Source organism: Myodes glareolus, chromosome 11, assembly GCF_982192425.1.
Source record: "Myodes glareolus chromosome 11, mMyoGla1.1, whole genome shotgun sequence".
In the NCBI taxonomy this organism is placed as follows: Eukaryota; Metazoa; Chordata; class Mammalia; order Rodentia; family Cricetidae; genus Myodes; species Myodes glareolus.
The window spans coordinates 36543868-36566626 of record NC_142036.1 but is presented as its reverse complement, the minus strand read 5'-3'; the positions used below and the strand labels follow the sequence as shown (position 1 = coordinate 36566626).

At 38.7% G+C, this 22759-nt stretch overlaps 1 protein-coding gene across 32 annotated transcripts in view; it reads left to right on the top strand.

Moving 5' to 3' along the window:
• The window catches only part of Nrxn3 (neurexin 3), a 1575536-nt gene extending 1553042 nt beyond the window's left edge, over positions 1-22494 (top strand). For 13 of the 32 annotated variants that reach the window (XM_048449344.3, XM_048449343.3, XM_085697786.2 and 10 more), the window contains one exon: positions 19762-22494. In XM_048449344.3, coding sequence (XP_048305301.1) covers positions 19762-20063 — 302 coding nt within the window. In that variant the 3' untranslated portion in view covers positions 20064-22494. Of the gene's footprint in view, positions 1-11631; positions 12307-19137 lie in introns of all 32 variants that reach the window. The other 19 variants (XM_085697775.2, XM_085697774.2, XM_048449333.3 and 16 more) reach the window with 3 other exon arrangements.
• The last annotated feature ends 265 nt before the right edge of the window (positions 22495-22759 follow it).

Sequence of the window (22759 nt, the reverse complement as noted above, 5' to 3'; positions counted from 1 at the left end):
TAAACATTTCACTTTATACCATAACATGCTTTATTTTAATGTGCTATAAAAATGTGTATCTAGTTTTACTCCCTGGAGAGTTGTTTTAACTTGGAAAAAAAATAGATTTCAAAGATTTTGATTTTTGCCTCATTTTTTAGGGCTTTGTTCTGGGATTTCAGTCTTGTGGGACTCATAGGAAGTCTTCTCCCAAGGGAATGGGAGTTTGATATGTAGGAATAACTATCTAATCGTGTACCTTGTGGCTCAGCAGAGGGATTTAAATGAAATAAACTGGTGATAGCCAATAGTTATTCAAATTGGAATGTGACTGTTGCCTTCGAGTTTATATTCTTGTGTGTGCAGGTGTACATACTTATTAGGGTAGGTATGTGCACACACGTGGGTGTGCAAGTGCATGTGTGCATACTGGTGTGAACAGGTTTATGCATACGAGACCAGAAGTTGATATAAGATGCCCTTCCTCATTGTTCACTACCTGTGGTTTATGTTTTACCTAATTTTTTGAGACAGAATACTACAGTGAGCTTGGAGCTCATCTTATCAGTTTAGGTGGACTTTTTGGCAGTGAGTCTAAGGCAATGAGATCCACCTGCCTGTGTACTCCCTCAGTGCTGGGGTTACAAGATATATTCTTAAACCCATCATTTTATGTGAATATTAGAAAGCTGACCTAGGTTCTCATGCTTGCATAGCATGTAATGTAGTGACTGAGCCATCCTTCCAGTCCCATATTTTTCTTCATAAACAAAACGGTTACAGGCATTTCATAAGCATGGTTAGTTATAATTTTCCCAATGTCCCATATGCCTATATATAGCATTTGGGCTTTATGATCGATTACCATGGCACTCACGTAGAGATGGCAATCACAGCAGAGGACCATTACAGGATTAGTCTTGGCCGCTTATTGATCAGATTACAATTAAGTCCTGGCCTGCATCAAATAGCTGAGTCCTAGCTTAGCTGTGGGTGACTGTTGTCGATGGCATCCATGCACTGAATTTCAGTCAGTTGTTTTCAAGTTCTCCCAGCTCAGATCATCAGGGCAGACTGCTCACTAGAATGGTGTCTTTCTTATATTGTATGGAGAAATGTAGACAAGTGCAATTTTTATCAGCAGTGTTCAGCTGAATGTAATTAACGGGTCAGAGAATTCGGCTGAAACGGCTGTGCGTACTGGTGGATGACAAAGAAGACGCCAAAGAAAATGCCAAATGTGATCTGCGGCTCTTGTTCTCATAGCTCATTCCACCTTCATGGTTGACTTTCAATCATCAGTTCCATGTGTAACACCGGTGGGCCAGCTTGGGTGGTCCTCACTGCAGTGCTTGCCCACTGACATTTCAACTGACACCTTGACATTGTTAAAAACCAAGAGCCCTTCTTCGGCGGGTAAACAATGTGCTTTTGGTTTCTGGCTCACGAGAAAGTTCCCTCCACTCCTCGGGATAAGACAAGCATAGGTGACACAGAGCGATCGGTAGCCCTTCAAGGGACACTTTTCACAATCTACGTGGGTTTCTTTTGTTTGGCCGCCATTGTAATAGGAGTTCTCCAACAGAGAAGGAGCAGCTTGCAGCTTCAGACTACCGATGGGTAATTGTTGCCATGCTGTCTCTGATTACCTTAGATTGAAGATTCTAAAACACCTCAAGTGTCTGAACAGGAGCGCAGAACAAAGGACAGTGGGGCAAAGTGTCCCAGAGCAATAAAAATTAGTCACAATCAATACTTTCTTCTAAAAGCAGAAGCTGCTAGGTGGAAAATTTGCCATTATTTACATAACATATGTAGAACATAAAATAAATCTGTGATCGACTATTCCCTATGCCTTTCTCTTTGGGTCCATTGTTCCAAAGGACTCCTCACCGTGGCTAATTTGCACAGTGGAGAATCAACTTGCAAACCCGCCATACTAAGAGAAGTCATCTACCACCTGCTCAGTTCTACTTCCTATGCATCTGAGGAAATATTAACTTCATACATTATTCCAGAATTTTCTCAGCTCACTTAAAGAGATGGAATTAGCAAAATTTTCTAAGGTACAGCAAGAGAGAAATGCTGTGGCATGCTTGTTAATATTAAGGAGACCAGTAAAGCTAATTTATTTGAAATATTCTGCAATTGATAGTGCTAATTTTGGAGAGTTATTGAGCTTATTATCAATGACACTTATTTTCTTTAAGCCATTTTGTTTAAATATTATGGAACTTTGGTTTTACAGTCTGAAAAAAATGGGCAAAAAAAAGCAATTTAAGTCGTTTACTTGAAGCCCTATAGCAATGAGACTGCCTTCAAGTTTGGCTTCTTAATGTTGTATCTTTTCCAGTGAGGTCAGGAGAGCTTGTTTTCTGGAAGCTTTGCTTGTTAGTGGGATGTATAACCCGTGGGGAAGGGCCCAGCAGCATCCAATTCCACTTATCTGCTTGGCTTCACTGAAAATATATTGAGCAGCTATTTCCATCTCCTCCTTGTCTATGAGTTTTTCCTCTGGGCCACAAATCATGATGGACACTGCTTGCCACAGTCATTGTTTTCACCACTCACAGCCCTTGGATGTCATTTTCTTTAAAAGCGCCAGGGAGAGTCTTTCTCTGGGGACTTCCACCTTAGTAACTTCTTCCTTCAGATTTGCTCTCCTTCCCAACCAGTCTTCGCGACTGTGGGAGAACCAAATCTCTAAAATGCAGGTATTTTGCAACAGTTAGACTCTACATGCTTCGCTTTGCCTCACTTTGTACCCATCTGCCAATTTCACAACACACTGTAAGCTGCCTTTGTTTAGTTGCTTGTTTCCCGGCATACAGCTCAACAATCAGAGTTGTAATAACTTGCCCCATCGATGAATTTCACCACGTTGTTCAAGACAGTAAGGGCATTCCTAGTCCCATATATACTATGTATGCTTCATATCGTTTGTCATTTATTAAAAGAGTAATGCAAATGTCCTAAGTATGCCCAGTCTTAGATCCTACAATTTTATTAAAACAATGCTTTATCCTTTAAAATTTTAAGTTAAAATTGAGTACAATCCACACATTTGGAATGAAGTTAAAAATATAGACTGTGGTGTGTTTGTGTGTGTGGTGTAATACTGGGAGAAACATTACTACCTGTAATTACTATGAAACAGGAATGAAGCTAGTGAGCAGGCTTCACATGGGGAAAGAATATATGTGAATTCATATAGCTCATACCTGAGAGAGAGAGAGAGAGAGAGAGAGAGAGAGAGAGAGAGAGAGAGATATGCTAATTGGGTTTCAGAATTGGTCATGCTGACTTTATTAATTAAATGTACCACAGTTGCTAAACAGGAAATCTTGAATGTTTCTCAAACTTCCTTTTTCCTATACTGCCTCATATGGACATCATATGTGGCATTAAACTCAAGGAAGTTCCTTCCGGCTTCAAAAAGAGAAAAAGAAACAATACACAGATAGCAATGTCTCAATCATCTGCTTATAAAACATCATCTCACTGCCGTGGGTAAGCAAAGAACCATGCTAGGAGTTATTCAAGACTATGCAATTAAAGCAAATGGTCTCTCTAGGAAAGGGATTTTCAGGATGCTGGGAGCATCATTCTCAGCATGATTTTCTGAGTTATACTGTATTTATGTGACTGAACTAGGGAGACCTTGCCTCATAAGAATACATAGTCTCTGCACTCACTCAATGTGTGTTCCCAAAGGAAAGGAATGAACAAAGATAAATTGTAAGAATTAGCTTGTAATCTCTGTACAGAAGGATGAGCAAATGAGGTGCTGATGTTAAAAGTGAGCTAACATTTTACTAGCAAGGTCCCCAAAGGATTGGAGAAAGAAACTAGGGCAGGAGAGACCTCAGTCACTGAAAGGGTCAGCCAGGGAAGGATTAAAGGCATGCCTTTCCCTGAGAGGGAAGCAAAATGTATGTTCAGTGCCTGAGACATCTGGGTGAGAAGAATCCTTAGAATGTGAGAGTGGGGGCAGCTAGCAGCGCTTACAGAGGTTACACGGTGGATAAAGGGACTCGGCTTTCATTTGGAGAAGTTTCAGAGACTCTTAGCGAGGAAAGTGACTTAATCCAATGCATAATCTATATTTTAAAACCACGTTATAATATACTTAATGTATACAACATTTTTCATGAGTTGTGCAGAAAAAATATATATAATTCACATTTACAAAACCACACACATTTATATATATTTATATACACATATACATAAATAGTTACTCGAGACAACACATCTATTATTGGATAGTAACCTACCTATCCCATGTGACAAGGGAACTTATGTGTTCATTTACCAAAGGTCCAGGGTATAATACAATATCATTAACTATTGTGCTCTGTTGACTGAGACTTCTAGATTTGTTTATTCTACATATCTGCTACTTTTATGCTTTGATTCATATTGTCTCATTTCCTTTCCTATCTCCACTCCATTATTAGCCACTGGTGCACTTCTATCTTGTATATTGGGTTTGTTTTCTTTTTCAAGAAAGTACTTTACATACAAGTGAGGTCAGACAATATTTTGCTCTTTCTGTATCTCTGTCTCTCTCCCTGTGTATCTTTCTGTGTTGTGTGCCTCTCTCGCTAGCATATTAACTCCTTAGAAATATGGTTTTTCTATAATGTTTGAAGCTAAGAGGCAGGACTGAATCACTAAGAAAACTAAGAAACTCTAAGTATGTTAGTCTTTTTCTCACCTCTGTGACTAAATCCTTTAGAAAATCTGCCAAAGGGGAGATGGATTTGTTTAGGCTGATGGTTTTAGCGCTCTTCGTCTACAGTTCTCAGTGCTATTGACTCAGGGCCTGTCGTGAGGCAGACATCTGGATGCAAGGGCACATCACAGAAAACACTGTTAGCTTCCTGGGAAGAGATATCAGGGCTAAGTCTATGACCAGGTAAGAGGTGGTCAGATGAGCAAGATGAGGGCAGGAAAATGAGCAACTGTGCGATCTTACACTATTAGAACTGGAGACCTAAAGGCTTTCAGATAGAAGGGCATTCCTTGTAAACAGCCTGTGCTTTCCTTTCCTGATCACCTAGACCCAAACAATAACACAAAAACTGTATTAATTACAACATTGTTTGTTCCATGGCTCAGGCATATTTCTAGCTAGCTCTTACATCTTAAATTAATCCATTTCTATTAATCTGTGTATTGTCACAAGACTGTGGCTTGGTGGTAAGGTTCTGGCATCCTTCTCCTTTGGCAGTTACATGGCATCTGCCTGACTCTGCCTTCTTCCTTTCTGCATTCACTTTACTTTTCCTGCTTAGCTATATTCCCCCCTGCCATAGGCCGAAGCTGCTTCTTTATTAACCAAGGAAAATAAAACATACTCACAGAATACAGAGGGAAACCCCACATCAATTCCATTTTGACTAGCACAAGGTGAATTTTTTAAGTATTGATAAAATGGGTATTTTACCTCACCTGCAATGGTATTAGAAGGAATTGGTAAGCCATATATATCCATAAACTCTAAAATCTACACAGAAGCCAGACAAAGGAAAAGGGAAAGGTGATCAAGTTCACAGCTTCGAGTCACTTTTCACTTGATTTTTCTCATTTTTCACTTTATGAGGATCTTTCTTCCTGATTGAAGAAACTAGTGTTAGAGAAATGGCGTTTTCAACTGTTACCCACCCTTCCAACTACCCCAAACCAAGCTTTAAATTTTACAAAGCCATTCTACGTTTGTATTCCAGTTCAGCAAAATACATATTAAATGTGTCTGTATCAAACAGATTAAAAATGGAACAGAAGCATAAAACATCAACCTGGGCATCAAGGAGCTTATATTTACTCTGAGTGAAGAAAAGCTCATACATACTAATACCTAACTTGCACTAAGAACAAACAACAATAAAAAAAGAAAATAAATACTTGGTCATTTTTAAATGAGTTTTAAACACTTTTGGAAGAAAAAAAAAGACTAAACTACTGCCTTAACCTTCATTCTCTTACGTTCTCATTTAATCTTACTATTTTAGTGTGGGTCAGGAGGTTTTCTAAAGGTTATGGTGAATTTTCCCTCTTTGATTTCATCTCTCTTTCGCCTTTAATAACCCTAAGTCTCAGTCTACACAGATTTCTAGACAGAGGACCTGAAAACTGTCCTCCCGGTCTGTTCTCTCGCTACACAATAATGTATTCAGATGGAAATGCATTTGAATATGGCCTCTCCAAAGTTTGTTTCTAACCTACAAGAGTACAGAAAAGTAACTATACCATTACAAGTGTCAATAACAACATACACTCAGCATTTAGAGATAAATGAATTAAGCATTAAAAAGGTAATGCTGTTAGGAGTGGTGACTCACACCTTTAATCCCAACACTCACGGGACAGAGGCAGATCTCTGTGAGTTCAAGAGCAGTCTGGTCTACAGAGAGAGTTCCAGGACAGCCAGGCCTGTTATACAAAGAAGACCTGTCTCAGAAAACAAAACCACTACCACAACAATGAAAAGAAGGTGGTAATGCTTCTGCAAGAGGTAGAAACAGAGTTGGGAGGAAGTCATCATGTCTGCTTTAGTCAGGTATTGAAATTGGGATTCGGCTTATTTATTTTTGAAGTAAACATGCCAAGGATTACATTTGAAATACAACGATCTTGATTGCCTGGGACTCGACTTCCTTTGCTTTATATGCTGCTGCTGGCAGTCTTTGAAGACAGCAGTAGCAAACATGTGCAAAGCCCTTTAGATTTATAAGCACTTTCACATCGAAAATCTCATTAGTTGTATGTATCTACCCTGTGAAGTAGGCTAATTGAGCAGACATCATCATCTTTGCATCATACGTAAGGAAATAGACTCAATAGCATGAAAGAATTTGTTGAATATTTGGTAACATATTCTGAAGTACAACTAAGGTTAAGATTTAAGGTCTCCTGACTGAGTCTCTATGTTCTAAGGACGATCTAAGCATAAATTGAGGCATGTCAGTGATACAAACATCAGTGCCCTCATGATATATAGAGCCTAGGATGATGGCAAGGGAGTAAGCAATTTAAGTTATCCAAATAAGAATTTGAATAAGTATTGTTTTATTGGGAGTGAAAATAAATGGAAATAAGAAGACACTATCCTTGTCCTCAAATTGTTCAGGCTCTAGCTGAGATAAATAAGAAAACAAATTCAGTGCATGCAGTAGAGACAAATCCCAGTGCCTATTGTATGTCCTGGCTTTTTGGGATCCTAATCTATTTGTATGCATACCTTTGTAAGCCTAGACATAGAGGGGAGGGCCTTGGACTTCCCACAGGGCAGGGTACCTTGCCCTCTCTCAGGACTGGAGGGGTTGGGGGAAAGGGTGTGGAGGAGAAGGAGGGAAGTAGGAGGAGGGGAGGAAGTGGAAATTTTGATTGGTATTATTTATAAAGTAATAAAAAATTAAAAAAGAAAACAAATTCAGTTTACTGGAACACTGAGTTAATAGAAATCTATTCAGGCTACATTATGGTCACAGGAAGGATAGAGACTGTGGGATAGACCTAACGAAAAATGCTAAAACATAGATAAATTTAGTTTTTACTTTAAGGTTCTTCCCATGCTCTATCTAAATATTTGCTGCTATCTTACTGATTTTTAAAACCTAATAATGTGTTCTATGATATCTTATCCATTCCTATCTACTCTCTTAATTTGGAAAATGAATGAGTAGTGATCATGAGATCATTAGCCAAAACTACAGTTCTAAGTATTAGATTTGATGGTGTTTGCACTTGCTCTTCTATCGCAAATATATAGTCTTTCCCTCTTCCTAACTAAGTGTGGAAACTAAGACTGGGAACAAATAATGCATAAACTTTTGTTCAACATTGGAAACAAAATAGTAAGTATTTTTATTTAGAAAGAAGTGCCGTATGTGCAAGCTTTGTCATGGTGATCCTGGGGAAAAACTCATGATGTGTCAAGGTATAGGAAGGCCCTTGCTATCACAAAAATGAAGCAATCTTCACATTCTTTGGATTCCACATCTGTGTAGTGCCAACATTTAAGCAAAAGTATGATTTGGAATTGAGCCATTGGTTCACACACAAGAATTCTCTCCATCTTGAAGATACACAAAATCAGTCATTCAACAGTGTATTTGTATATTTGTAGGAGGGACCGGCATGAAGGCTTTCTTTATAAATCTACTGAAACTGTCTTGAAAATCTTCTTTATATGTGTTATCTCTCAACTCCTCAGCTCTGTTATAAGTTGTCAAGCTTACAGTGAAATTCTTGGGACACCCCCTTCTTCCACTCTCTACAATATTATGAGTGGGAAGGTTAAGTACATACTAAGCTGCAATGTCATTCATTTGAGCTTTGCCACTGGCTCTTTATCTTCTTGTGTGAAAGAAGACATGACTTCTAGAAGGAGGACCACCCCCCAAAGCAGAAGGGGCTTGCTTTTAAGTTACTGGAGAATATCCTTAAGTTTCTCCAACTTCACGTCTGTCTAATAGTTTAGAAATGAATGCTTTCAGTTCATGAGAGCTTTCTACAAAGAACTCTGACCTGTGAAATTCCATCATATAGGACTTTTTGTAAGGATTGTATTTTACATTTAGATGGGGCTATTTGAACATGCTGAGATAAAAATGGTTGCATAAGAATATGCTAGTTTAAATCAAATTACTGTATTATTTGTTCTCAAAGGCAAATATAACTGAAACACATTATTAACTTTTAGTAGGACCTCAAATATATAACATATACTTGTTGAAAGCATAAAGCTAGTGTACATAGATAATGAACAATAATAATGAAACAATAATATGGCTACAAACAATGTATTTTGTATATTGTATTAGAGATCAAAGCAGTTCCACATTTATATACTAATGACAAACTTATATTGTAAATATTGGTATGCTCTCTATATCCAAGGTATGTTGGCTTCATTTCAAACTATAGCTTCCGTGAATTTAAAAAAAATGCATGCATATATATATATATATATATATATATATATATATATATATATATTGCAAAATAGCAACCTAAAATTTTAACATGTTGAATTGTCCAAACAAGTGATTTCTGGAAACTAAATGGTGTCCTACTTGTAATAGTTTTGAAACAGGCAATTTTGAAATAGGTAAATTACTCTACAGGAACATTAGGGAACTCAAATTTTGAATTTGAAAGTGCCACCCATTAATCTGAAATCTGAGCACCTCAGACTTGATCTTCTACTTGAGCTTTTTCACTTACACAAGCTTTGTTTCCTGCTTTCAGTTGTTACATGTAAAACCAAAAGTAGTCTATGTGAATCTTACCAAAGAATTTTTATGAAAGTCATTCGATGTCCTTATAACCAGTCACCTGAGCACTTCCAATAACTTCTCATCAAGTAAAATCTACTGTTAAAACTTTCTTAGTAAAAGTTCAGCCAAACGACAACAAGGGTTTTCTTTTATTATATTAATGGAATTGTCTTCCTTCCACATGAAAACATTCCAGCTGCTCTTTGTGAAGTTCTGAAAATAATGATTGACATTATTAAACCAGAGACTAAAAATCTTGGTACAGACTGACCCATGGGGACACATTACTACAATTCTGCTTAAAATAAAATAATAAAAGGGGCGTCTCCTAGGGGGCAGAAGTTGGCCTCATTTTCAAAATTCATTTGATTTGTCAAAGTCACCCAGAGGGGTTCTTTGAAGTGGTTGGAATTGGCTATCAGAACCAAGCTCTCTCAAGTGTCTTGCCTTTGGGGTTTGTCTACCCGGGTTTCCCAGTCCTTGGTTGCACATTAAAGTTCTCACAGGGATATAATGATGATTATAACTTTAGTAATCTGTTCCAGTAGGGGATGAAGCCATTTCTAAAAGTTTCTTTATGTCCTTTATGTAGTATCTTTCTCTCAATGCTTCTACACATACCACACAAATACACATGCACACACATATAAGACATTCACATGCTCTTGTCTACTTTCCTCAACGTAGATCAGATGTAGTGCTTTGTCTCTTAAGTTAGTCTCTATAAGGCTGACACTATCTCCCTCATGCACAGTGCATCCTGATCATCGCTCTTTGTAGACACTGATGCTGATGATGCAGAAGCTTTGATATTATTACTAAAAGTACCATCAGTTATTCTTCCACTCACTAGGGTTATTCTAACACCCTGTTGTAAACCACGCACTCTGTCAGTTTAAAAAGAAAAAAATAAGCAAGAACACAGAAGACTCATGAAACAATGTTATCTACTGTCACGCTGGAATGCCTTATGAAGCATACCTTCTAAGGCAAGTCCCTAGAAGCACAGTTTGAGAACTACTATACTTTATTGCAGTTCCTGTCACTACAGGCTTCAAAACACATACTCACACACACACACACACACACACACACACACACTACACACGCACACTATATTTGACATCACTGGAAGTCCTGTGATGCGTTTCACCACTACTGGAAAAGCATGAGATGAAACTCAGTCCCTTTATCCCGTCCCAAATTGGTTTTGTCTTGCCGACCTCTCTACCTAACCCAGCTCTTTGTTCTGTTTTTCTATTTTCCCTAAATGCAACTTACTTTAAGCATGTTAACTTGACTTACATCCCGACCATTCAGGGGTGATAGACAATATCCGCCTTCTCTTCTAAATGTCTGCTTAGGACGTACATCCAGACTGCACGCCCTTTTTATTTTATTTTTTTTAGAGAAACAAAACCAAAATGCAACTTTCAAAAAAAAATTTGAACTTGTTTTCAATTTTGGCTGTCGCAAAAAAGGGGAATCAATTATCCAAACCTAAAACAAGCAAATAAAAACCAGCAAGAAACACCATGAGTATAATGCTGTGTCCCCTGACTGCTCTGTCTGTACCTTCCCGATGTGTGCATCTGGTTGTTCATCTCTTTTTTTAAAAAAAAAAAAAATCTTTTTTTGTTATTTTCCCCCTTCTTGTTTGAAAATTAAATGTTTTGTATTATATATCTATCTATATATATATATCAATGTATTTCTTTTTAATTGCTAGATCTTATCTTTAGACTTGATTTTAACCAAAATGATGAGAAAAAGTTGTAAATTGTTTTCTGCAGTTTTTTTTTCCCACCCTTTCTTTAACTTGGAACAACTTCAGCCGCAGAACCCCACATCCACATCTCTCAGATAAGCCAGTCTCATGGGCAGTAGTACAGATTATGGGTGGCTTGTGGAAAGTGGATGATACCATTTGGAACACGCCATTTCTGTATAGAGGAGTTGTTAACAGCCCAGGACATGGGCTCTCTGCTTCAACACTACCTCCCACCGTCTCTGTGCATCTCTCAATGCCCAGCTGTAGATGGGGCTGTGTGGCTGCCGGTGAAGTTGTTCAACTGGAATGCATAACTCAAGTCTCCTTAATTTTGCTTTTAATCTTTTGATCTTATTAGTAATATTATTTCATGTACTTTGTCTATTTTGAGTAGGAGGGAAAAAAAGTTTAAGTGTTTTTATGATTTGAAAAATCTTACGATGAAACTGTAATGATCTTGGAGTAATTGCATGTTGAAGAAGTTGCAGCTTAGGGTGTGTGAGATTGTCAGTGTTAGAGTTCTGTTCTTGATTTCCATAGATGGGCATGTGTAGGCTCATTTGTTTTTGTATATTGCCCATCCCTTCCTTACAGCCAGAAGCTCTAATGCAGCTAGATCACTCCGTGCCGCCCTTACATGGACATGGCGACTCACTTACACATTTACTCCTTTCATCGTCATCTCCTGTGTAGTACACTCGTAGATGCGACCCTCCCCCTTTCCGCATCCTCCCTTCCCATGCCCCCCCTTTCTTTAGCATTGTTACAATTTATGTGATGTCATCCATTCCCCAAAATTAAGGAAAAATCTAAAATTTGCCAAAAAGACAATAAGAAGCTAAATATATATTCAAAAACTTACAATGAATCAATTCATTCAAAATCGTATAGACGCATAGATTTTTTTAAGAGGCAAATTATAAAAACAATTTTTTTCACTTTCAATCATAGCAATCAGAGTTATTTTAAATTTAACATCGATGCCCTCCTAAGTCCCCCAAAGTAAAAATTGTTGAAGTGCAGATTTTTTTTCTTTTCATGTTCTGTGGTGTGAATGTATGTGTTGTTGCCTCCCTGTATCACTCTCTGTTGTAAATTATTATATTTGAAAAATTAGACATTTTGCTCAAAAGTTTTTAAGGAATGACAACAACAAGAACAAAGCAAGTCACAAGAATGTGGCAATTCTGTTGTCCAAGAGCATTCTTACACAACTTTCTTTTGTAAATTTTTCTTTCATGCCAAAAAACATGCGGGCAATTTGTTGATGTAAGTTGACTATAAATTAATATGGTATGCTTTTCTGTTGTAATTTCAATTATTTTGCCTATGTTGAAATATTCTCTCCCTCTTTCCCTCTTTCTCCTTCTCTCTTTCTCTTTTAGCCAAAACAGCTTCTATGGTTTTATTTTCCTTGGCTTTGTGTTCTCTTATTGTGAATGCTTTGGTATTATTTGCTATCCTTCTGCTTGACTTGTTTTGGCTTGATTTTATTTTGTACTTATGATTTTGAGAATTATATCAAGTATTTTATTTTACTGGTGCCTTTTTGCTTTATTTTCACTGTTCTGATTTGTGCTGAATCGCATTCAATAATCAATAGGAATTCTACTTTTAGTTAAGAAGATAGATGCCTAGTCATTATTAAACTCAAGAAACCCAGTCTTTGCTTGAACTTAGTTTTAACTGCTAACTTTCAAGTCTTTACAGGACTGGTTATTCTAAAGTGGGGTATAAAAATTGGTTATAGCATATGGGAGGCCTGTACACCAGAACAAAAAAAAATTAATTTAAGTTAGTTCCAAATATTACCAGTGGTAATTTCATCCTTAATTTAATTCCTTAGACAATATTCAGGGAAATCAGCCCTTTATCTAATTTTCTTTCAGCGAAGGGGAAATAAGGTACTCTCAAGTGACTATGGTAGAGTGCTTCTCCTGGATTATGCTATCATCTTCACCACAGGCTACAAAATCAATTTTACTTAGAATAAAGACATCAAGAATCCCAGGTGTTTACAGTGTTGTGCTATGATATTGATGCCGTTTAAAGTATACAACCAACTTTTGGCAAAAGCACATTGCATCATGCTTACACAGAAAGAAGGCTCAGGCCTTCTCCTTCCCCTCTTCCCCTCCCTCCTCCCTTCTCTTTTCCTGTCTTCTCCTTTGTCTCTTTTCCTCCCCTTCTCCCCTTTCTGTTCATCCTGAAGGATTTAAACAGGTAAGCTTCCTAGGGAGCTTATGATTGTTTCAAGAACATTCAGGGTGGTTTTTATATTTGAGCTTTTATTTAGAAAGGATCTGGGTAAGTACCACCATTGTGTAACTATGAATTGAGAAAATGCCTCGACCTTGAAGTTGTTTGACTCCATGCCACAACTGCATGACAGAAGCACAGGGCTCGAGAGAAGCACCATGTAATGAAGCACTCTGTAATGAAGAAGTGTTTTGCTTTAACTTTAGTTCCAGATATCAATGTTATCTGAAACTGTTATAAGAAATATCAAACTGGGTGGTGAATATGACATATTTTTAGCCTGGCAACTTTTGTGAACAGGCTCGGGCTCTCTTCACCTCTGTTCAAGTGATTTTGTACTGGTTTACAAACCAGATTCCCTAAAAGGAGTGTTAATATACCTAATTGTATTAAAAGCTCTTATGTTTTTTTGAAGAAGCCATCCATTTTTTTGTTATAGGCTAATCATTTATTTTTAAATACAAGATCTTTGAACTTATATTTGAATGATGAACCTTTCCACAATGTCTACATTTAAAATTACCTCTAGAGCCCTGTGTAGTTATGTCTATGAATATGAAGCTACTGCACTAAAACTGACAGATAAACTCATCAATGATTAGAATATTAATAAAACTAGTAAAAAGCCATTCTGAGTAGCAGAAGTCACTATAGTAAATACTCGATGTGTGGTGACTTGTAATAGGCTCTGTTATTATTCCCATTTTCCTTGGCGTTGAAAAAAACGTACCCAAGTCATGTGGCTCATGAGTGTAATTCCAGTATTAGCAAGAGTCTAGGCAGACTGACTTCAAAACAAAAGCTCTTAAGTAATAACCAAATGAAAACTTCATCTGGCATTCTCTAGTTTACTACACATAATTATATCAAGCAGCTGTACATATATAAAAGTAAAAAAAAAAAAAGAAGAAGAAAGATTTGGTAACTTTTCAGAATTAAAATATTTCCAGATGAACCATTTGCTATGTTTTTAGGGGCTGGTTTACTTAAAAAATTTCATCATGTTAGATATAAAGTTAGATATAAATTATCTCCAGTGAGACATTTGTGTTTTATTATTTCTTTCCACCAATTACTGGCTATGTTTTGCTGTTTTGCCAGGTACTTTTTTTTTTCTGTAGGTCATCAATGTAGAGTCATTTAATGGTTAAAAGCTTCAGCATCTCTGTGTGCAGAAGGATTCACTCCTATGACTCAAAATATGTAAACGAGTGTCTTTATGGAGCCAGTAAATTAGAATAATGCAAATCAGAGATAAAGAAAAGAATCCAAATGGACATAATAGAATTCCCTTAATTGGAGCACTGAGTTCTCTCTAGGGGATCCCTGCTTAGCATCACTGTTTTTGTATTTCTGTGACCTCTCAGAGACAGCTGTCTCCAGAGAGGCAAAGGCTGGAGCCATGTTGAAACTTGATGCTGTTATTTTTCTTATTTTTTTGGTGACCCACTACATTCACCATCACCAGCAACATCCTCACAGTTCAGAAGAGCTCTACTGAATTTTTAATACACTGTCTTTTGCAATGGCAGACAGACCCTTTGCTAGATATCAGCCCTAGAGGCATGAATTATATATCTATAAATACACTCATAGAGAAAAAAAGCAGGGCAGCCTTCAGGGCTAAAATAGACCTTTTATATCCCTAGTGAGCTCTCTAGTTTAAGGAAAAGCACAGCCTTGTCCAAAAAAATGTATGTTCCTGATTTTAAGATGCTAACATTAAAGAAAACAGATAGTTCTTATTCTAAACAAAAGGAAAATTCCAGAAATGGCAGAGAAAATTAGGATTTTGATATATTCCAGGTTTCATGTCACTCCATCTGTTAGTTTTAGACTCCTTGATTGTATGAACACTTTCCTACTCTTAGACACAGGGTTGATAATTGTAGAGTCTTTGTGACGGAATGGCCTGTTGTGAGCTATTACATCCCTCCTAACCCCATCACCTCATACGAAGTCTGCCCCTGGATCAGTTGACATGGAGGGTAGGTTCTGATCACCTCTCTGACACCAACATCTCTGTGTGTTAAAGTCACTGGGAGACGGGCTTCTGGGCATACTTGTAAGAGATTATTTTGAGTGGGTTCGTTGAGATAGAAAGACTGGTTCCCAGTGGGTATCATCATTCCCTGGGGCAGGAGCATCCATTATTACTGATTACGGATGCAATGTGACCGGTGCCCTGAAGCTCCTGCCTTGTTGTGGGGTCAGCCTTGTGAACCAAATGTTTTACCTGCTGCCATGTGGCTAGCACATGTCTCCATGGATGATGGGCTGCCACCTTGAACTCCTCCTCTAAACTGCTTGTTTCGAAGTACTTTCTCACAGCAACAGGGAAGGAAACAAAGACAGCCCCTTATACACAACAGCACGGTCAGCCAGATCTCTTAGTATGTGACGAGTTTCCTGGCTGCTTGGAAGGTAGAGGCTTTTGCTTGAGCCCAGAAGTTTAAGAGCAGCTTGGGAAACATATGTAGATCCAATCTTCAAAACAAAACAAGAGGCATAATTTGCATAGAACCTGTGCAGAACTTTCTTGTTCTTTAAATCTTATCTGGATTAGTTCTAATAGCAAATACAATGTACAAAGTATTTGTATTTCGTACAAAGCATTGTTAGACTATTCTGTACATGTTCAGTGCAGACACTTTTGGGGAAGGGTGCATTTCCTATCTGCAATCGCTTGAATCCTTGTCTGTGGAGTTCATAAATACAGAGAGCTAACTACACACTGTATTCGTCTTAATTCCTAAAGACAAAATTTCATATTAAAATTGATTGCAGAGCTAGGGAGTTGGGCCAGGGCTCCCAAGTTTTTGCAATGTGACTCTAAGGAGCCAACTTCAGCTACCAACCAAGTGGAAGAGGTCCCGTGTGTGCCTATAACCTCAGCACTGTGGAGAGCTGAGACAGGATGGTCCCTGGAGCTTGCTGAGTGCCATCCTAGTAGGGGACCATGAGCTCCAGTTTCACGGAGAGGCTCTACCTCAGAGAACTAAGTCAGATAGTTGTAGAAGACATTGTACATACCCCTCCACATACACGAATGTGCTGTGCATACAATCACACATGCAAGCTCACATACACTAAATAAAAAAGGTAATCAAGTAAGTAATGGGCTATTTAAACTCATACCCAACTCGTGTACCTACTCTAGGTAGTTCTCATGTTCAGTTACCTGAATGTTTTTTCCTGTTCTAATTCCCACTTGTAATAATGGGTCTCCCATGCAAGCAGCTTGATTTCAAACTCCAGACAGTTTTCCAATTCCTGGCAAGGCCAAGTGAGAAGATTGAAAAAGCTTCTACGATTTGAAGCGAGTCGAAATCAGAATATTTTGGCTTCGAATTTTCCTGGCAGAGGCCATCCTTGCTAATGTCTTATCACCTCAATCAGGGTTAGGAACAAAAACATCAAAGAAAAGGAAAGCTGGGTGGCTTTGAAAGATTTTCACATCTTACTTGGGATACAATGCCCATCATTTTATTGTTAAAAACAAACCGCTCTCACTGCACGTTGGAACTCAGCAGCCTAGTAGAGACTCTACATTAGCAAGTCTTAGAACCCTCTGTCTATACCATTGGGAAAAGGTGAATTTTGACTTTGTTTTGAAATCAACGGTGCTTGCTGGACTGTTGGATGAGAAGAGAATAGCAAAGGAGAATAGATTGATTCAACTGGAAGGTGAACGGGTTTTGTAAATTTTAAACAACACCATGAAGCTTTAGCAAGGGCTGAAGAGAAAACAAACAAGTCGAATTTAAGTCTTCAGGTGGGTACTACAGGTGGTTCCCTGAAAGGACAAATGAATGCCCTCTGAGAAGGATGAAAATGGAGATCCTGATTCCTGGACGGGTCAGGCATTTGCATTTATGATTTAAATGAATTACTTCCCAACAAGTCAGATGCTCTTCCTCCTCAGTCCAATTTCCTCCTTCGCTTAAGAGGTATATTTTGATATGACCACAAGGAACAAACCAGTCAGTTTTTATGTTGGTAATAAAGCTACACATTGAACCTTTGTTCCAGTTAACATAGATTAAAAGGAACCTAGTCTAGCCACAGGGCAGCAGGTAGGAGCACTTGGTTCACAAGCCTGACCCCAGAACCCACAGAAATACAGAGCTGGTGTCTTACGTTGTCATCTGTGCACTGCTACAAGTGGAGATTGGACAGGGGAGTCAACCGGAAGCCTGAGGACCTGCTAGCAGAGAGTACACAGAGCAGCCAAACAATAACAGCAAGCAAAACAAAAACAAATTCTGCCGCAAAAATGCCGACATTCACAACCATTTCTAAAACACACAGGCTTTGGCATATTTGTTCCTTCATTCATGCACACACACACACACACACACACACAGGCATGCACGCACACACACACACACACACACACACACACACACACACACAAACACACAGGAAGAGAGAAAAAAACATTTTTTTTAATTGAAAACCAAACCCAGTCTTTTTCTCATCTGGAAAGTAAAGTTGCCCTCCTTTCCTTTGGCTGTGAGCCTCCATTTAAACACTGCCCCCTTCCCAGATCACCTTGAATGTAGCACACACTCCCCACTCCCCACCACTAGGAATATAAGAAAAATAGTTCGTGCAAGATTAGATTTTAGGGCTATCTTTCCTTTAGGGAATTGTGCTCCAAATCCCATTTATAAAAACTAGCAAAAGTGTGTAAATTATGTATTAACTAAGTCACAAGGTATATGAATTATACATGCTCACAATGTAAAAAAGAAAAAAAATAGGCATACTGGTCTAGCAAAGGAAACCTGGAGCTCTGAAAACCCTGCAAAGATCATTTTGCTCCATCAGTTCAAACTCTGAGCGTTAGACTAGAGATGCGAGTTGAGATCCCACACCACAGACATCTTGAGGTTCTTGGGACGATGCTTGCTTTACTTCTGTCCCTTGAAAAATAACACTATCTGTTTAGGTGAGGAAAAGTTACGCCACTTTCTGTTGTCCTTCCCCTTCTGAATGATTCTCAGAACTCACACGGGCATCTCCCTGACCTGTCTCTTTCTGGGTAACACAATTATTGGCTAGGTAGGAAGGCAGTCAAAGACTTTTACTGGGTTTTCTGCCAGGCCTTCTTTTTAACATACCTGGGTGGCACAGATGTATTATTTCTGAAACATGGCTGGTATTTAAAGATACGTGATAGGGGATTCTGAATAGAAGAGTTCTAGGAATGGATCTATATAGGAAGAATCTTGGGAAACTGTCAACTTGAAGGTTTAACCCTCTGAAATGTCCCTGGACTGTGCAGTATTAAACCTGCTGCGAATCCCAGCCTGGCTTTGCCACTGATAGAGGAGGGTACTTGAACAACAGACATATTTGTTAGCAGGTGCTCAAATACTAACCATCCTCTCTCAGGAAAGTAACTACGAAGCAATAGAGAAATACTACACACGTGTTGGTTGATACATCCATAAATAAAGCTCACTGTGTATGTATATACAACCACACATGAAGTCCTGGTAGTACTTCTAAGAACGTGAGTAACTAAAAGTCATCTCACCAGCAGATCCTGGAAGCAGCCTGTTTGAATTTTGTCACTATAAATCACTTGAGAGTATCTTTCAAAATCGAAGACGCTTATTTCCAAGGTTCCAAATTTTGGGTGTGTAGAGGTGTATAATTCGTTCTGGGTCAGCCTGGTAGAACAAGGCGATAGTCAGAAGTGCCCGTATATAGATTCAGGTCACTTCATAGCCATTTCAGAGGCATAACCTCTGCCCTGCTCTCATTAGAGTGACGATGAGCTATGTTTTTTTGCCTGTACTAATTATGTCTTTTTTTTCTTTTCAATCCCAGGAGGTGAATTAGTTATTCCTCTTCTTGTAGAAGACCCTTTAGCTACCCCTCCTATTGCTACACGTGTACCCTCCATTACACTCCCCCCTCCCTTCCGCCCCCTCCTCACCATTATTGAGACCACCAAAGATTCCCTGTCCATGACCTCTGAGGCGGGGTTACCTTGCTTGTCGGACCAAGGCAGCGATGGTTGTGATGATGATGGCTTGGTGATATCTGGGTATGGCTCAGGGGAAACCTTTGACTCTAACCTGCCCCCTACTGATGATGAAGATTTTTACACCACCTTCTCCTTGGTAACAGATAAGAGTCTTTCCACTTCAATCTTCGAAGGTGGCTACAAAGCACATGCGCCCAAGTGGGAATCCAAGGACTTTAGACCTAACAAAGTCTCGGAAACTAGTAGAACTACAACCACATCTTTGTCCCCTGAGCTGATCCGCTTCACAGCGTCCTCCTCGTCTGGGATGGTGCCCAAATTGCCAGCTGGCAAAATGAATAACCGTGATCTCAAACCCCAGCCTGATATAGTCTTGCTTCCGTTGCCCACTGCCTATGAGCTAGACAGCACCAAACTGAAGAGCCCACTAATTACTTCCCCCATGTTCCGTAATGTGCCCACAGCAAACCCCACGGAGCCAGGAATCAGACGGGTTCCGGGGGCCTCAGAGGTGATCCGGGAGTCCAGCAGTACAACAGGGATGGTCGTCGGCATTGTGGCTGCTGCCGCCCTCTGCATCTTGATCCTCCTGTACGCCATGTACAAGTACAGGAACAGGGACGAGGGGTCCTATCAAGTGGATGAGACGAGGAACTACATCAGCAACTCGGCCCAGAGCAACGGCACGCTCATGAAGGAGAAACAAGCCAGCTCCAAGAGCGGCCATAAGAAACAAAAAAACAAGGACAAGGAGTATTATGTGTAAACATAACGCCTATCGTATGTGAATTTAAAACAGATTTATATACACACTCCTGAGTACTTTGACAATGAGACTTCACTTGTCGGATGTGTTCTGTGAGACGGGGTACACCACGACTATGGTGGGGAAAGCCATTTTTAAAAGGACACATACGATGGTGTATCTCTCTGTAAAGTTCAGCCATGCTGCGAGGTTGCAGTCATGGCTCGGAGACAGAAAGTTCTCTCTGCCCTGCTGTATCATAAAGCACACACTTAGCGCCCTGGAGCAAGCCCATGACTCCATGCGACTTTGGAAGCTTCCTTCTCTCCAGGACCTTTTGACAGGGGTAGAAGACAATATGACTTACTTGTTCCATAACTGCAAGTGAGTCTGTAATGATGTTTGTGAATCTTGACTGTAACAATGTTGGGTTATTTTTTTGTTTGTTTGTTTAATTATGTAAAAAAATCACAAAAAAAAGAGAAAAGAAAAATGCTTTAAAAAAATCAAAAAGAAAATAATACAAAAAACCCAGAAATAACCTTTATCTGGTTCTGGCCAATGTGAGTGTAACTTTTCAAGATCTGAGGGGAAAATAGCTTTTGGGTTTTCATTTATTTTTTTGACAATGACTGCACATATGAAGAGAAAAAAAAATACTCAGAAAACAAAATGTATGAGACTCTTGCCATATGAACTCAAAAGCTACCATGGCATTCACTCCACGTAGCAGGTTGTAGTATCTCTAGAATCTGTTGTTTGTTTCCTAATGCTTTGATGAACACATGGGGTGGATGATGATCTATTTGAAAAGTGGGTCCCCCAAGATCTAATTTCAATGTTTGACACTTAAACCTCGAACAGTCGGGTTTGGGGCCGGTTCTATCAGAGCTATTGGTTTCACTTAACAAATACGGTCCCTGTCCATCGACCCAAATTGTGTGAAAGGGGAAAGGAAAGCCCCACAAACTGAAGCAGAACCTTTCCAAGGGAAGGTCAAGGGGGTGGACTGGATCTGCTATTGCTCGAAATGCATGCAGAGAAAGAAAAGACCATACTAAGGTCTGTTTCAACAGACTGCAGGGGAGTTCCCAACGTGTAACACAACCACAAATGCTCACACGAGCCCTGGCGTGGCCAAGTGTGAAAGTCAGTTCTTTCCCCACCCCCAACGTGATAATGGTTTCCATAGCGGTTTGATTTTGTAGCCCGATGTGAATAAATCTCTTTCCATCTCCTTCATGTCTCCCTTCACCCATCTTTTCTAAAAACAGAAAAATAAACGAATAAAGCTGCTGTGACACGCAAAAGGAATTTAATAGTATACTATATATAAATAAATATATATACAGATATATTTATCATGGTATGTTTGACGGGATGACTGACACAGAAATCTGTTCAAGTCTTGAAGTGGAATGAAAATGTTATTTTAAAAGAAAAAAATAACAAAACAACAAAAAAGCGAACCTTAAAATGTGAAGAAAGTGTGAGTTTTCGTTTTGTCACAGTTAACTGTGTCAAAGAGAATTTAAACAACAACAACAACAAAAACTTCTCAGATTTTGTTTACATATTTTACTACATTTTTGCTGGTATAATTCCTTAGTCACGTATGTACATACCGCTTTAAGAACTGTTATTTCCTTTCTCTCTGTTTGTTTGCTTTGTATCCCATTCTGTCTCCTTTTTATAACGAGGAAACAATGTACAGAGTACTAACAAACTGGTTTTGTGGCCATAGCCATTCAAACAGCAAGAAGATAAAACAAGACACATATTCGCATAACGGTGAAGTGTGTCCTCTGGAGGGGCAGACATAAATATGATTTCTTTTGTACAGATGAAAATCAATCAGCCGTCTAGATTTAGAAATCTACTCTTGCTGGTCTTTGTAAGTTGCATGAATATTTGACTTTGAAAAAAAAAAATCTTAAAGACACGGGGCAGAAGGCACAGTCAAAAACAATGGTAGCCTTTACTGATGTGTATGGAAAGAGATGTTCCTCCTTATCTGAGATTTCAATGTGTTAAGAGTTCTCATTTATGTTGTCATTAAAAAGACAGAACTATTAAAGGATATCAAAGCACGATTTTAGATCAATGGCCCAGCCTATATGAAGGTGATTATATCTCGGTGTTTGTGATGGATTGCTGTTCTTGGAGTCTTGAGGTCTTGTGAACTGATCTCCTGCTTTCTTTCTTTACATTTTTTAAAAGTCTGAGCAAGAGCTCATCTGTTTATTCCTTTCCGTGTAAGTTTCTATTTGGACAATTTTACGGGAACTTGTGCATTCTGTATGTGAGCTTTCATTGTTTTCCTCGCAGACCCTCAAGGAATTTCTTTCATGATGTTGTGATGTTCCTGCTTTTTCTTTTTCCTTTTCACTTTTATTTCCCATTTGCTTTTTCGTTCAAGGATATGCTTAGCAATAAAATGTTCTTCCCAAAACCCCTGTGTTATGATGCAATTTTATTTTCTTAAATTTGGTAAAAGATCTTTCACACAGCTAAATAAGCCTTCTTTTATTAAGAGTCAAGGAAGCTAGAACCACATACATGTTCTAGAGACTGTTTTGACACTTAATAATTACAGAATGACCCAAGAGGCATATTTGTGAGATGTATTATCTTCACTCTCCCTAAAGACTTTGTGTTTAGATTGCTATAAAGGACAAGGAGCTGGAAAAGTCATATTCCAGAAGGTAAGATGTCAG